A 14,747-nucleotide genomic window follows, 5' to 3' on the forward strand; every position below is an offset into this window, starting at 1 on the left:
ACACGGAACAAACAGGTAGTGAAATAAATTATGTCACATCGGAGAAGATTTATACAGATTTATCTGGTAAAGAAAAGTCATATGAATCATCGAGCAAGGAATGTTTATATAAGAGAAAAATGGATTGGACCTAGAGCAATCGAGTATGTCTATACAGAGAGGGTGATAATGGTTCATCTACATATTCTATTTCTATGATTGAAACGTGTCAGCTGATGAGCTTCGTGACTGTGTCTGCGTGGTGCGTCTCACCACAATATTATCAGTCAAACAGTATGGCATCTTTCTTTTCGCTTTACAAGAAGTTTCATACAAGCACTCTCTCCGGGCGAGCTGGGATCAAAGGGAAAGCAGGGAGCCGGTTACAGACAACTAATAGACTGACTCTGCTCTGATCTGCAGCATTTGGCAGTAAGGCTACATCTGTTTATTGTTCTGAGTTCCCATGGCAAACTCCATCAACAGAAATGCAAATAACRCTTTACTACAGATACTGTATGTGTCCGCTTCAACAGGAGACAACTGATTTCATACAATCTGTCCCTGAAKTGCCACATTCCCACAAAACCAATAAACAATAACATCAAAACATCCAAACTCACAATTCATTCATATATGAATCACATGATCACAGTCTTAACCATGGAAATCTCCTACAGGTAGAATAACACATAACATTAACTTCAGGGAACTAAACTGGAATGTATCTCCTAGGAAATCTTCAGCAAATAAGCAAAAGAAAGGTAGTTGAAACCTTGGTAAACATAAACAGGTAGGTCAATTGTACTTTGGCCAATGGCCATGTATAGCTAGTTGTCCAGGGGCACAGCCTACTCTTTGCTTAAAACAACTATCCTTTCAGTTGTAGATAATGAAGACACCAGACAAAGACGACCGGTATACACACACCCATAGAAGATCATTTGGGGATTTGAGAGCAGACTACTTTAACCATCAGTAGGAAACAACGATATTAGTGTCACAAAGAGGACCATCCTTCCAGTTGTTACTATACAAACCCATTGTAAATGGGTCATAACCATACCATAACCTTGCGTGTGTTAATCAGGAGCACAGGTAGACCTATAAGCTACAGCGTAGGAGTGTAGGAGCAAATCCTACAGTGTGAAGGGAAACCACAGGTGTTGTGTTAGAATCCACTTCTCATTTATCATACAACCTGCTTGGCCCTGTCTACACCCTCCCCCAGGCACTCACCATAACCTGGCTGTTACACATCATATTGGAGGTCCTGTCAGTACAGAGCCTACTAGGAATATAGAGCAGTAGCACGCTCAACGATACTGATAGAGACTTGTCTGTAAGGCCCACAGCCAATGTTCCCTCTAAGCTCAGCAGATGCGTAGGAGAGCAGCGCCCCAGGGACTGCTGTGCAGAAGAAATATCAACCTCTGCAGATAAGCACGAGATTGAACTTTCTAGAGTTTTCCCTCTTAGCTAACACTATCAACATGTCCCTTTACTGTGGAAATTGTGATCGAATCAACGCAATATTAGCCACTTTCAACGCAACATACCGAAACAAAACTAACGCTGCAAGAGATGTGGTTGCAGGCAGAACACATCGGAGTAGGATTCTATCGCATTGACAGGCAGGACTCAGTCCTGTTCTCTACACAGACCGTTGCGCCATAACAGCAGTAGGCCTATGCAAATAGACCATTGCCATAATGCATCTGTGCCATTCACTTTGAAATGGGCTGTGTTTACAGCATGAGCCGTCGTGAGTAGATTGTTTTGAGACCAAAGCGAGGGCTGCATGTAGCCACGTGTGCACATTTGTTCATATCCTTTGCTAGTTAGAGAGTTTTTAGCCCAGTTATATATCAGTTGTTGTCAGCAATGGGGGAGGGATTGCTTCCAACAAGAGCACAAAACATGTGCATTTCTAGACCTCTGAAAAACAAGTCAGGTAAAGTGCATTTTTTTTGTTTTAAAGGGGCAGTGTTGTATTTTGAGACAGGCTAAAATAAGCTAAGTAGCCAATAGCCAGAGGGTAGCATAATTTGTCTGATTCTCTGTCATAATGGTATGGGAATAATAATCCGTTCTATTTTGTAAAGTGGTTTCTTGCATCAAACACAACAACATGTTCAGTCACCTCCTTSTCTGAAGGACAAGTGGATAAACAGGTTAATGTCAAGCCCTGCATGTTTTTTCAAAAGTCTCATGGAATGTAGACCTATGTTGAACACCAAACATTGGCTGCTACTGTAGGCTGAATGATAGAATGGCTATTTCCATGTTATGGGATGCATTTTCTCCATTGTTTTTGATGGAACTGTAGGCCACTCTGGTAGGCCTACATTATAATCATCCATAATCATCCATAGTAGTCTACTTGACCACTGTCTGAAACTGTAACTGTGGGTACAAAAAAGTGTTCACAGTAAACGCAAGCTGGAAGTTGCACAGKATTTTCACAACGTTCAAGTTTGTGCTCAGTGCCAAAAAACTTGAGGGAACATTGATCATAACCAGAAGTTTTGATACAATGTCATTGTGTCAGTGAAGCAAGCATGCTGGGGGAGAAGGCCTACATAAAATAAATGAAACTAAATTACTTTAATTCATGGTCTGCTATTATGTTACGTCTGTCCAAAACTTCAACTGGATACACAGTGCAGTACTGGTCCAATTCCAATTAGCCGCAGGCTTGGAAATATAAAAGACAGGAACATAAACAAGATGCCGTAACTCAAAACTCACAAAGCACAGAACGAGAGCAACTGCACCACAATCAGAGTGTCCCCTTTCTGTCACAAAACACCATTTACAGTACATTACTGAAAGCAATCCATCYGTTCGATAGTATGATAAGCAGATAATTTATCCAAGCTGTAAGGCTGTGAATGTTTGGTCAAACTGTGCAAACTGACTATATGGGTCATATCTAAAACAGATACATCCCTTCCCACTATTCAACATTATGAGTGTGTGGCACTCTGTTTTGGATTGGTGTTCGGTCTTATAATTCCAGTATGAGGGGCAGAAAAATGAAAGGGTGCTTGTTTTGTTGAAGAAATGATAGTGGAACCACTGAAGGACATGGATTATCAAGTTAATGATGCTAACATTTGGATGGATGTATGAGGGCCTGTGGCACAGTGCACTGGTATAGTATGTGACATGTCTTTGGTAATCCAAAACCATACATTCAAGCATGCTGGAGCCACGAGCTACACCTTTCTGGCTTTCGGTCTGGCAACTGTGCTACAATCCAAAATCATTACATATCCCGTTCCTTTAACTGCTATGTATAGAATTTCAGCTGAGGACCATTTGAAACCTTGTATTGACAACTATTTTGAGCCTAAAGCCTTGCAATTCATAGTGGAGAAAAACGAGTGTGACACTTATACCTGATGATTGAGAATACAGAACAGTACTAGGGTGCTATTAAATAGGTTTGTTTGTAMAAGGGTGTTGTTGACAGAGTACGGTAGAAGGTTTAGGAATTTAAAACATATCTCTGAAAACATATCTGAACAGAGATATGTTACTGTACGTAAACTGAATGGTCTGTGTTTCTTTGACCGACGATGAACAAACAAACACAGAACAGAAGGTAAGTCTACCTGACAATCTGTGATGACAGTCACAAACTGGTGGTCACTGCAATAAAAAATTACAGCAGCTCTCCTCTAACCTCAAGAACAGATAGGATCTGTTAGCGTACATTTACAGGGACTCTGAAAACGTCTTCCGTCTCAAATTTAATTTGCTGAACGAGTGTGTGCATGCGTGCGTTTGTGCGTGTGAGTCATATTCCTCCCCGTCTGGCCTGCAGGGATCYCACATCACTGAGCTCAGGTTGATATGATTGCACTGCATGGGCCTACGGGTGCAACAGGTTTCTGATCCACTATTCAAATATGATGTAAGGCTGGCCAGGCCACCTCCTCAGCCAGGTATATGATCCACACTACATCATCATCATCACACCGGATTAGTCAGTAGTCAAAGTTCAATGCTAAAACATAACATGTGTAGAAGGACACAACACTTTCTTTGAATTAACGCATGCGTACTTGCCAGGCCAATTACACTGGATAGCACCATATTCGTGAGAGTCCCACCATAAGGATTTATAATGTATCTGTCTGACAGTGGAACCCAGTTAGGTTATGGTTGACTGTCATCATCTAGTAGGGAGAGTTGTTGGGGTGTGTTATGGAATTTGGTTTATAATGGAAAACATGTGGAGTACACTTGAATATAGCCATGAGGAGAGTCTATAGCTCTTTGAAAGTAATAGTATTTACACCACATAGTAACACAGACATCCAGGTTGCATAGATGCAAGTGTGACAGTGACTATCTGCTGTTAGTGTTCAATGGTCATTTCAATGATATACGGTACCCATTGATTTTTGAATATTATAAACTGGGTGGTTCGAGCCCTGAATGCTGATTCCATGAAAGCTGTGGTATATCAGACTGTATACCACAGGTATGACAAAACCTTTATTTTTACTGCTCTAATTAGGTTGGTAACCAGTTAATAATAGCAATAAGGCTCCTCTGGGGTTTGTGATATATGGCCGATATACCACGGCTAAAGGCTGTGTCCAGGCACTCCACGTTGTGTCGGCAACACTTTACCTGAAAACATTACCGCCGCCATAAGGATGACATAATCATCAAATAACCGTCATGAACAATTAGCAGATGTCATGGCTGTTTATGTCATGTGATAAACCATGTATAGCTTCAAAATACGTTGAGACACATTTCCTCAACCCCATCCAGGCTGTTAAAATGACAGACTGGACACTTAAATCCACTCAAACCATTTAAGAGCAAACAAACAATAAAACACAGTTTAACACAGGGCTATCCAACCCTGTTCCTTGGGAGCTACTGTCTTCTAGGTTTTTCACTCCAACCCTAATCTAGCAGGATGGAGCGAATCTAACTGATTCTAATTAGCTGGAGGATAAACTGAATCAGGATAACTACAACCAGGGTTGGAGCAAAAACCTACAGGAGGGTAGCTCTCCAGGAAGATGGTTGGATAACCCTGGATTAACATAAGCTTCCCATTTAAATGTTCACCTAATTTACCCCGTTACCCTTCTCACACCTTGTTATTGTCTTTCCCGTCGTTATACTGCTGCTGCTTGCTGTTATATTCCCCATTATGTCTCACAGACGGAAGGATGTCGGTCACGACCCAAACTTCAGATCAAACTTGTCTCCCTTCAACAGTGACCAAAACCTGAGCAAGACCAGACTAGACGAGCAGGAACTCGACACCTCACTGGTTTACCTATGCAAACTGCCACAAGGGAAAAGATACACTCTGCTCTGCGTTTAGAACGACATGAATACATCAAAACGCATTCAGTCGACAAACACCTCCAGTGCAGTAACACACGTGGGACCATAATTGGAGGAATGAGTTTAACTTGAGAAACATATGCCTGGTCTAGTGGTGGTTTGTTACAGTATTAGCTATAGTGTTACCTGGAATACCATAGAGTTGTTATGTATTGTAGGTCCGACTGAAATACAGGATTAACTGGGACTGTAATCTATTATACTATAATATGTACATACAGTAAGTATTTGAGGAGCTCACTTTATCTCTATGAGAGTACAAATGGGAGCGTGCAGGTGGAGAATTACACCCTAACTGCATATTACCTGGCCTGATCACAGATATGCTTGTGCTATCTTGCCAACTCCTTATGACTCATTGTTTTGCGTGAAAATTAAGCAGTTGGCAAGAATTCACGCTTTATCCAGCCCATCATATCGGATAGGCCCATTTCTGTTGAAATCCAGTAGCCAATCCCAACAACATTGCTAACACACACACACACACACACACACACACACACACACACACACACACACACACACACACACACACACACACACACACACACACACACACACACACACACACACACACACACACACACACACACACACACACACACACACACACACACACACACACACACGCACACTAGCTGTTGTAACACTGCAGATTATGATGCATTTATACATTAAAGTAGCCAGCTCTTATAATAATTGCTCCCCATACAAGACAGTCAGTCAATAGAAGATCTGTGACAACTATACAGGGATTTAAAACATATTATAAACTGGGTGGTTCAAGACCGTATACCAAAGGTATGACAAAACATTTATTTTTAATTACGTTGTTAACCAGTTTATAATAGCAATACGGCACCTCAGGGGTTTGTGGAATATGGCCATTATACCACGGCTATGGGCTGTATCCAGGCACTCTACGTTGCGTCGTGCTRAAGAACAGCCCTTAGCCTTGGTATATTGGCCATATACTACACCATCTCAGGCCTTATTGATTAAATATATTCTTAATCACATCTCTTATTGCAAATAGCCTGTTTTTCAATAAAATCCCCTATTATTGAATATGGAGGTGAGCTTTAAGGCAAATAATCATWCTGTTAAAATCAGTCAATTTGATTTGTTGTCAGAAGTATAACTCTGCCTGAGGTAGGCCTACCTGTATCATAGCCTAAATTGTGGCCTACATTTGAGCACCAAGCTGGCACTGACAGGTATCAATGCAGATAACACTACAGGGTAAGATATGCCATCCATTCTGTCATAATGGCATGAAACACTGGGGCAAATTAGGATAGGTAGGCCTATCTAGTTTATGTCTTACCTTTAAGTGCAAGAGCTAGGCTACCTACATAAATAGTGTAGCCTGTTCAACTAATCAAGGTGATAATAGGCCTACCCCAGTCCCCACAATTTTTCACAAAGATTATAATTTACATGTTACTGCTGAAGCTGTCGAGCTCGTCGGCACCGGTACAGAACAATGGGTCGTCGATGCTCCCCGAGTCCTTGGAGCGTTTCTTCTTGAGCTTAATGGACAGGAACCGTTTCTTCTTCTTTTTCTCCTCGTTCGGTGGGATTGTAGGTAGAATATCACCGGGAAACGTCCCATCTTTTGGGCTGACAAGTCCGCGACTCGACGGTAAAGGGCTTGCAGGCTCTCCATCTACATATGAAGTTGCATCTTTAAATGTATTATTTCCACCGTCCTTGTTTACTTTATCAAGTGACTTTGTTTTATGAAACAAATTCTTTATTTTAAATGTTCCAGATTTACTCATGGTTGCCCGAAATTATGCTTTTCAATGAAGTCGATAATACATTGAATTGAAAATATTATACAGAAATCGAAATAAGAAACACAAAAAGTTGATTGAACCGATCCACGCAGACTATTTGCAAGCTATAGCAAGATAAAAAAAAAACGCATGCCAAGTGACCAAGAGCGCATTTGCAAATGCGCAGGGAGCGCAGGTGATAAAAGTCTGTCTCAGTGGAACTCCTAAATCTCTTAACTCCTTTACTGCGGAGTGTCGTCTTCCGGTTTCTAAAAGGGTTCCAGCACACAGGTATCCTTTCTTTTGTTCACTTTCAGAGCCATCCGCAGCTACAGGTAAAGGGTGCTCATATTTGTCACAGTGACAACCAATGATGTWTATATACGTCATTGTATACAAAACCAAAACTAATTATGATGATTCATTTTCATACATGAATCACACATTGCTCAAGCAGAGCTGTATCCACATATCTGGCTGACGCTGGCACTCAATACTGCAAATAGTAGGCAAACTTTTTTTTGTCCTTTACTTGTAGGCCTATGCCAATACAATATCAAAATATTTCAGTTATAAAGGGTGTTTTATTTGGACAAGAAGAAAATTGTATACTTTGTGTCTCACATAAAAATGTAGGCTATGCTATATCCATCATAACTGTGTCAAGTGGGCATTTTGTGGCATAAAAGGCAAATCACTGGGCAAAACCTGTCTCAATAGTTGCATTTTATGCATGTTGGCCCTCCCTGCTGGCCATATTTGGGATGTTCAAGATCAAATTGACATTTATTCACATGGCAGAATACAATTGAGATCTGGAAGAACCAGAGGACCAATTTCTCATCCACACGAACTACAATGGCATGAAACAATCCAAATCGACCTCTAGCCCCCAACCCTATTCACTTTAGGGGATGATTTAAAATGCCATCTCCCTGTCTCGGCTCTGTCGCTCAGAGGCGGAGGAAATCAATTATTTGTCTGGATAGGCCAGAAAATGTGACACGTCCAGTGGCGATTTTAGCATGTAAATCCTTGTGGGGCAAAGTCCCCACATTTATGCATGCCAGAAAAGACACTACACAACACAACACAACACTAAATAATACATTAATTGCACTATAACGGCGACAAGCGGTGCCCACAAACTGTTAGGGCCTACATAAAACTGTCCCCAACAGCAGAGCTTTRCTTCCAGCACCATGGAGTGAATCCTTACCACTGCTACACCTGGCTATCAGCAGAGCCTTGTCTGGCAGCAAAACAATTAATTCAGCCTCATTTACTGCCTTTTTTTAAAACAAAGCTGACATGGCTGACTTGCATAAACAAATGTGGTTTCTACTGACAATTGAGATGTACAAACTATGGCATAAGGGAACGATGAGCGGATAAGAGGCATTCCGTAATTTAGATTAAGACATTAATGAGCGATCTACAGTAAGACGGACGTAGTCAATATAACTATGTATTCAGCACTTTTGAATTGTACAGCGACAGATTGCAGAACATGGGCTGCTCTAACAGTTTTTTCCCTGTACACCAAGTCAGAACCGTAGGATAAATAAAGGGGGCATATAAGCACGCAATAAAACCTCTTACAATATTAGATGATGACATTTCTCAAAAACAGGTTATAGACTACAGTACATGTGCAGCACCACCGAGTCAGAACAGTAACGTTAGGTGAAATTAGGAGGTGAAAATAGACCAAATTATTAGGGTGAGGCACATGTGCTACAAACAGCTTACTACACAGCATACACTTAGTATTACTTTCTTAGCTACAGTATACATATCTCCCTTGCATATTACATAATTTATGCAGCAGCATACAAGACATTTTTGGACTCACCTTGGCTTGTGATGTGCTCACTTAAACATGAAGGTGGCGCGGCAGTCCTTTGTGGGCAAATTTTGTCATCAAACTTTATCATCAAAGTCTGGCATTCCCTGGATTTATGGTGGGAACTCCGAAGAAAAAAACACACAGCCACTCCATTGAATAACAGGCTACGGGTTGCTTTGCAATGCTTGCAGTTCGCCACTGATTCCTTCCAAATGACTCATTGTTGAATTTGCAATTTCCAACTTGTTGTGTAATCTTTATGTCCAAAGGCCGATGAGCACCGATACGTTTTATCTATAATCCCTCTTCATTATTTCTCTTCATATGACAAGGATTAAAAATGATTTGGCAGGAGATTGTCGACTTGATTCATGATAATGACTGCTAGCTAAGACTTTGAAAGTAAGATGTTGACATGATCAGTCCAATCAAAGCTACTGTACATATAATGTGGTTTTATGTAATTTTATCTGTGGTCAATGACCTTGAGCCTTCTTGGAAGGGCACTTGTAATATTACTCTATGGCAGGACCCAAAGGGCGGAAATTTTGGATGTCTACCTTTACTGAGGATGTAAACTTGGTGACGACGTAGTGTTCCCATGAGTGACAGAACATTGAGCCAATCACGGCGCAATGCTCCTATTTTTTGCTGGCTCGCCCCACCACCACAGAAAGCACTGAGCTAGGCTGAAACACCTGCATTTTGGAGCTGCCTTACTCAAGAAAACAAAAAAGAGACCATGTTTGTATGCGGCTTTATTAACTCAATGATATATATATATTTTTTACATTGTTTGCAAACTGATATGTGACACGTATTAATGCCAAAATAACATGCAAAACAGCGAAGCCCCCCCCCCCAAAAAAATATATTTATTCCTAAAAATGTGGGGCTCAAAACAAGTGGGGCTCTGCCCCACCTGCCCTGAAATACGGGTCGCCACTGGACACATCACTCCCTATGGCTGTGAAACCTGACACTTCAAGTCTGCTCTGCAGACAGACTGGTAGCGGAGTGCAGACAGATGAGTCCTTCTGGCACTATAAGGCGGTGGTTCTCAAACCTTTCCTCAACGACCCCCAGATGTTTCATGTATTTGATTTATTCCACAGATAGCACACAATTCAATTTGTCAAGCCCTTGACTATGTGAATCAGGTGAGCTACTTCAGGGCTACAACACAATTGTGAAACATCTAGGGGTTCCCTGAGAAGAGGTTTGAGAACCACTGCTATAAGGCACTGGACCCTGTGAAGTTCACCGAGTGCATTGTACACCGAAATATACGTCTGAACCGGTCCAGAACCACRCAAAGTCTCCCAAATAGACAACTTAACATCTAAGAGGTTAATACTATAAGTACAAGCAATGTGGTAAAAACTCTATTGAGCCTGTCAGAGGGCAAGGTGGAGCTATTGTCATAGTGCCTATTCCCATCATATCCTTTCAGACCTTATGCCTAGAATGTTGGGCCTAAGGGTTCATGTATGTCAATTCAAAAGTCGATTCATTTTCATGTGGAACTGAAAATGCTCGAACTACCAATTGAACGTTTGATTTGAATATGAAGATGTCAGTGGGTGTGTGTAGGCATTACATAAAAGCCTATGTATCTTTGAACACAGGTGGGACGTAGATGTGCAGGAGAGGAGATCAAAAAAGAGAGATCAGATAAACAGAGATAAGATAATCTGTGCAGAAGCTAGTAGCTGTGACACTGTGAGGTTTCCACCTCCCAGGAGAAAAAACAACCAACCACACTGAACCTCTCTATCCTGAKCGCCACACACAGTAACTTCTGTCTGCAGAGATCGTAAGGTAGCCAAACTAGTCTCTGTAGACAGACCGTTGCATCAGGCAATATACCAATGCTAGCTTACATTGCTCRAATGTCTGGGATATCTGAGACTATAGCCTAACAAGAGTACTCTCAAATCAAGTTAATATATCTGGGCATCCTAGCTTACAAGATTGATCAGGCTTTGCCTGATTTGATTTAGAAGGCTTTATTTTGGGCTTAACCTGACCAGAACATTTTTCATCAACAAGGGCTTGTCTACAGGTATGTACTGATAACTTATGAAGTGTATTTGATATAAACTGGTTCTTAGTTACATCTGAAATAATGTCTAGTAATGAATGAGGCTTGTAAAACCTTTGACGAACCAAAATATTGTTATTTCTCACACACACATGCACAACACCTGCTCGCTCACTCATACACTGACACACCACAGGCTTTCCCTTCCTTGAGCCTGCAACCTGGTTTCAGAGCATTTCATATTATTCTGTACCTAAATCCGGGACACACCATTTAGCATTATATGTTGCGTTTTGTATGGTATGTATTAATTTGTGGACTTACATTACCCATTTTGTATGATATGTTACAAATTACGATTCGTATCATATGTTCGCAAATTTGCAAAACGTATGTTATGAATTCTAGCTTGGTGGCTAACGTTAGCTGACTTTCCATTACATAGGCTGACCAGGGGAATCCAGGTGAAAGCTACTGTATGATCCCCTTCAGTCTGTGTAGATCAAGGGGAGGAGACAGGTTAAAGAAGGATTTTTAAGCTTTGGGGCAGACAATTGAGACATGGATTGTGTATGTGTGCCAGAGGGTGGTGAACCATCAAGACAAAAGATTTACATACATATCCCAGAAYAAAGAAATGATCTCACTCCAATACATTTGAATAGAAAGTTAGCAAAAATAGATAAGATCTTGCTACCATGGAAAGGAAAATACCTGTCTGTGGAAAAATCACCCTGATTAACTTTTTAGTCATATCACAGTTTACCTATTTGCTTATGATTTTGCCCACACCTAGTGACCTGCTTTTTAAATTATATGAACKAAAAATATTCCATTTTATTTGGAATGGCAAGCCAGACAAAATGAATAGGGCCTATTTATATAACGAATATGAATTCAGATGGCAGAAAATATTAAATATTAAAGCATTAGACCTCTCAGTAAAGGCATCAGTCATACAAAAGTTATACTTGTATCCGGAATGGTTCTKTAGTAAATTAGTAAGAATGTCTCAACCCATGTTCAAGAAGGGCCTTTTTCCCTTTATTCAGYTTACAACTGCTCACTTTCCATTATTTGAAAACGAAATCATCTCCAAAATATRGTTARTTTTTAAACAAGCCTTAGAAAGATGGTTGCAATTTCAGTTTAATACACCTGAAAAGACATAACAAATGAAACAACAAATATTSTGGTTAAACTGAAATATACTCATTGATAAAACATTTTTTTTGTTAAAATATTTTTAAAAATTATAATTTCTGTAAATGATATCATAAATAGGACTGGTGGAGTTATGTTACACACGCAACTAACACAGACATGTCGAAATGTCAAAATTGCAACCAACTAATTGCAGCATTACCAAGTGAAAGGGGGAAAAAGTAAGGAACTTGTATGTCGGCCCTGCATTAAAGACCAAAAATTCTTAAAGAAATTTGTGATAAATAAAAATATATACCAATTTCATTTAAAGGACCAAAAYATTAACAGCTGTGCCATATAAATTGCTAAATAGTTGGGAAAAGATTTTCGATGTACCGATTCCATGGCACATGGTTTATGAATTGACACGCAAAACGATGKCGGATTCAAAATGTTTTAATTAAAATTATTATACAAAATTCTTGCAACCAATAGAATGTTATATATATGGGGGATACAATCTTCCCAGCTCTGCAGATTCTGCTGTGAGGAGGTACAGTCATTAGATCATTTATTTTGGTACTGTCCATATGTAGCTCGTTTTTTGGTCACAGGTCCAGGAATGCCTGAAGAGTTGCAACATTTYCCTAGAACTAACGCTGCAGATACCAATACTGGGTGATTTGAAAAGTCATAGTCAATCGATCAATAATATAATAATTACTTTAGCAAAAAAAATTWTCTTTAATTTACAATCTGTAGAAGCTATGAGAATAGAAAGGTTCAGTACTTTTGTGAAGCATCACGGCACAGTTGAGAAATATATGGCAAATAGAAATCCAAAATAGATGGTGTTGAGAGAGAGATGGGAGGGGTTGAATGGAGCTGAAGGGTGGGACTAATATCAAGGTAACCAATGTAAAACATACGGGGTCTGTAAAATGTATATAGGTTCAGAAATGTTGTGAAATAACACAGTTACAAATAGACATCAAACTGGATGGACATCAGAAAGAGAGGAAGGACTAAAAACAAACAAAATATAACTATTGTAACATAGATTGTGTCTGTAAAATGTGTAAAGTATGTATGAACTGAAGGTAGAATGTTTACTAGTTTACTCCAATTGGGGGAGGGGTGGTAGGGTTTGGGGAATAATAAAGGTGTATTCTAAAAGAAGTCTGTATGTGTGTGTGTATGTATGTATATACATATATGACACAGAGGTTATTTATTTTGGGCTATTGCCCGTGTATATCCGTGAATATTTGGTAAATCTACTTGTATATTTTGGATAAATGACACTTTCACCATTGGATCACCAAGACCTGGAAATAAATCTACACTCAGCACTTCAACCTGCCCTGCCTTCTGCTGATTACAGGCCCTTACCACAGCTACAAGGTCTATATTTTACAATTACATAATCCAAAGGTGTTGAGGACAAAATAATGAAAAGGGCTGTCTGGTAGCCTCAATAAATAGACAAAGATTTGTAGTTGAACAAARAATTGCACAAATATGTATTTTTTAAATTGAGACTGGACTTGAAAAAACTTGCACGACTTGGACTTGACCTGTTCTACTTCGGACTTGGACCTTGTGACTTGCTTGTGACTCGAATAATAGTGACTTGGTCCCACCTCTCGTTTAGAGCTCAGATTATTGTTTTGTTTCTATGGTTGTAAAGCAATTTTGGGTCCTTGAAAAGCTCTATACTGTATAAGTCCCATGTATTATTTGTATTATTTGAAGAGGATCTGCAATTAATCACATTACATTCCAAGGCACGAGCAGATCCTTGAGCACTATGAGCACATTCATTCGTAACCGATCTTAGATGYTTGAGAGATGAATGTCTTCACACTGTGGACCAGCACTATTGTGACACTGAGCACAGAGAATATTGCAATTCATTTCATTTAAATGGCTGTCAGTGAGATTTAGAGTGTGGTTGGGAAGCTAAGTATGAAACAGGAACATGTATTGAGTGAAAGACAGGGTAGTGTCTTTTAACATAGCACGTGTGTAACATATGAGTGGTAGCATGACAATATCACACAGCAGTCAGATTGTTCCTCATACAGTATGTCACTGTACATCTCTACAGATATTTGACTATTATCCCTTATAAATAGCTACAGTACGTGCGTAATATAGTGTAGTTTACAATGCTTTACACAATTTGTCTTTTCGGTCATGTTTATCATTCTTATCAAACAAAAGTCATGACAGTCATGATAATACCCTGTGGGAGCTGATTCTCAATGTGCTTGTCTCATCTGTATGCAACAAGCAGGCTTCACTGGCATCATGTTGACCTGTTTTAGTCACATCGGTGTTGATGTGGGTACACATCTGAGATACTGTGTACAATGTGTCTCAGTTTCTCTAGCCTTGGGTCTGATAAGGATCTGATCAGTGCTTTAGATAAGACAAATACAGTTGTTAAACACCTACACGTNTGTACAATGTGTCTCAGTTTCTCTAGCCTTGGGTCTGATAAGGATCTGATCAGTGCTTTAGATAAGACAAATACAGTTGTTAAACACCTACACGTGCC

At 39.9% G+C, this 14,747-nt stretch overlaps 1 protein-coding gene across 1 annotated transcript in view; it reads right to left on the reverse strand.

Annotated features, from left to right (window-relative positions):
• Positions 1–7,380, reverse strand: part of crybg1a (crystallin beta-gamma domain containing 1a) — a 48,378-nt gene extending 40,998 nt beyond the window's left edge. Inside the window, exon 1 of the mRNA XM_023986369.2 lies at positions 6,805–7,380. Coding sequence (XP_023842137.1) covers positions 6,805–7,148 — 344 coding nt within the window. The 5' untranslated portion in view covers positions 7,149–7,380. The remainder of the gene's footprint in view (positions 1–6,804) is intronic.
• Between the last annotated feature and the right edge of the window lie 7,367 nt (positions 7,381–14,747).

This window comes from Salvelinus sp. IW2-2015, linkage group LG4q.2 (assembly GCF_002910315.2).
Source record: "Salvelinus sp. IW2-2015 linkage group LG4q.2, ASM291031v2, whole genome shotgun sequence".
NCBI lineage: Eukaryota > Metazoa > Chordata > Actinopteri > Salmoniformes > Salmonidae > Salvelinus > Salvelinus sp. IW2-2015.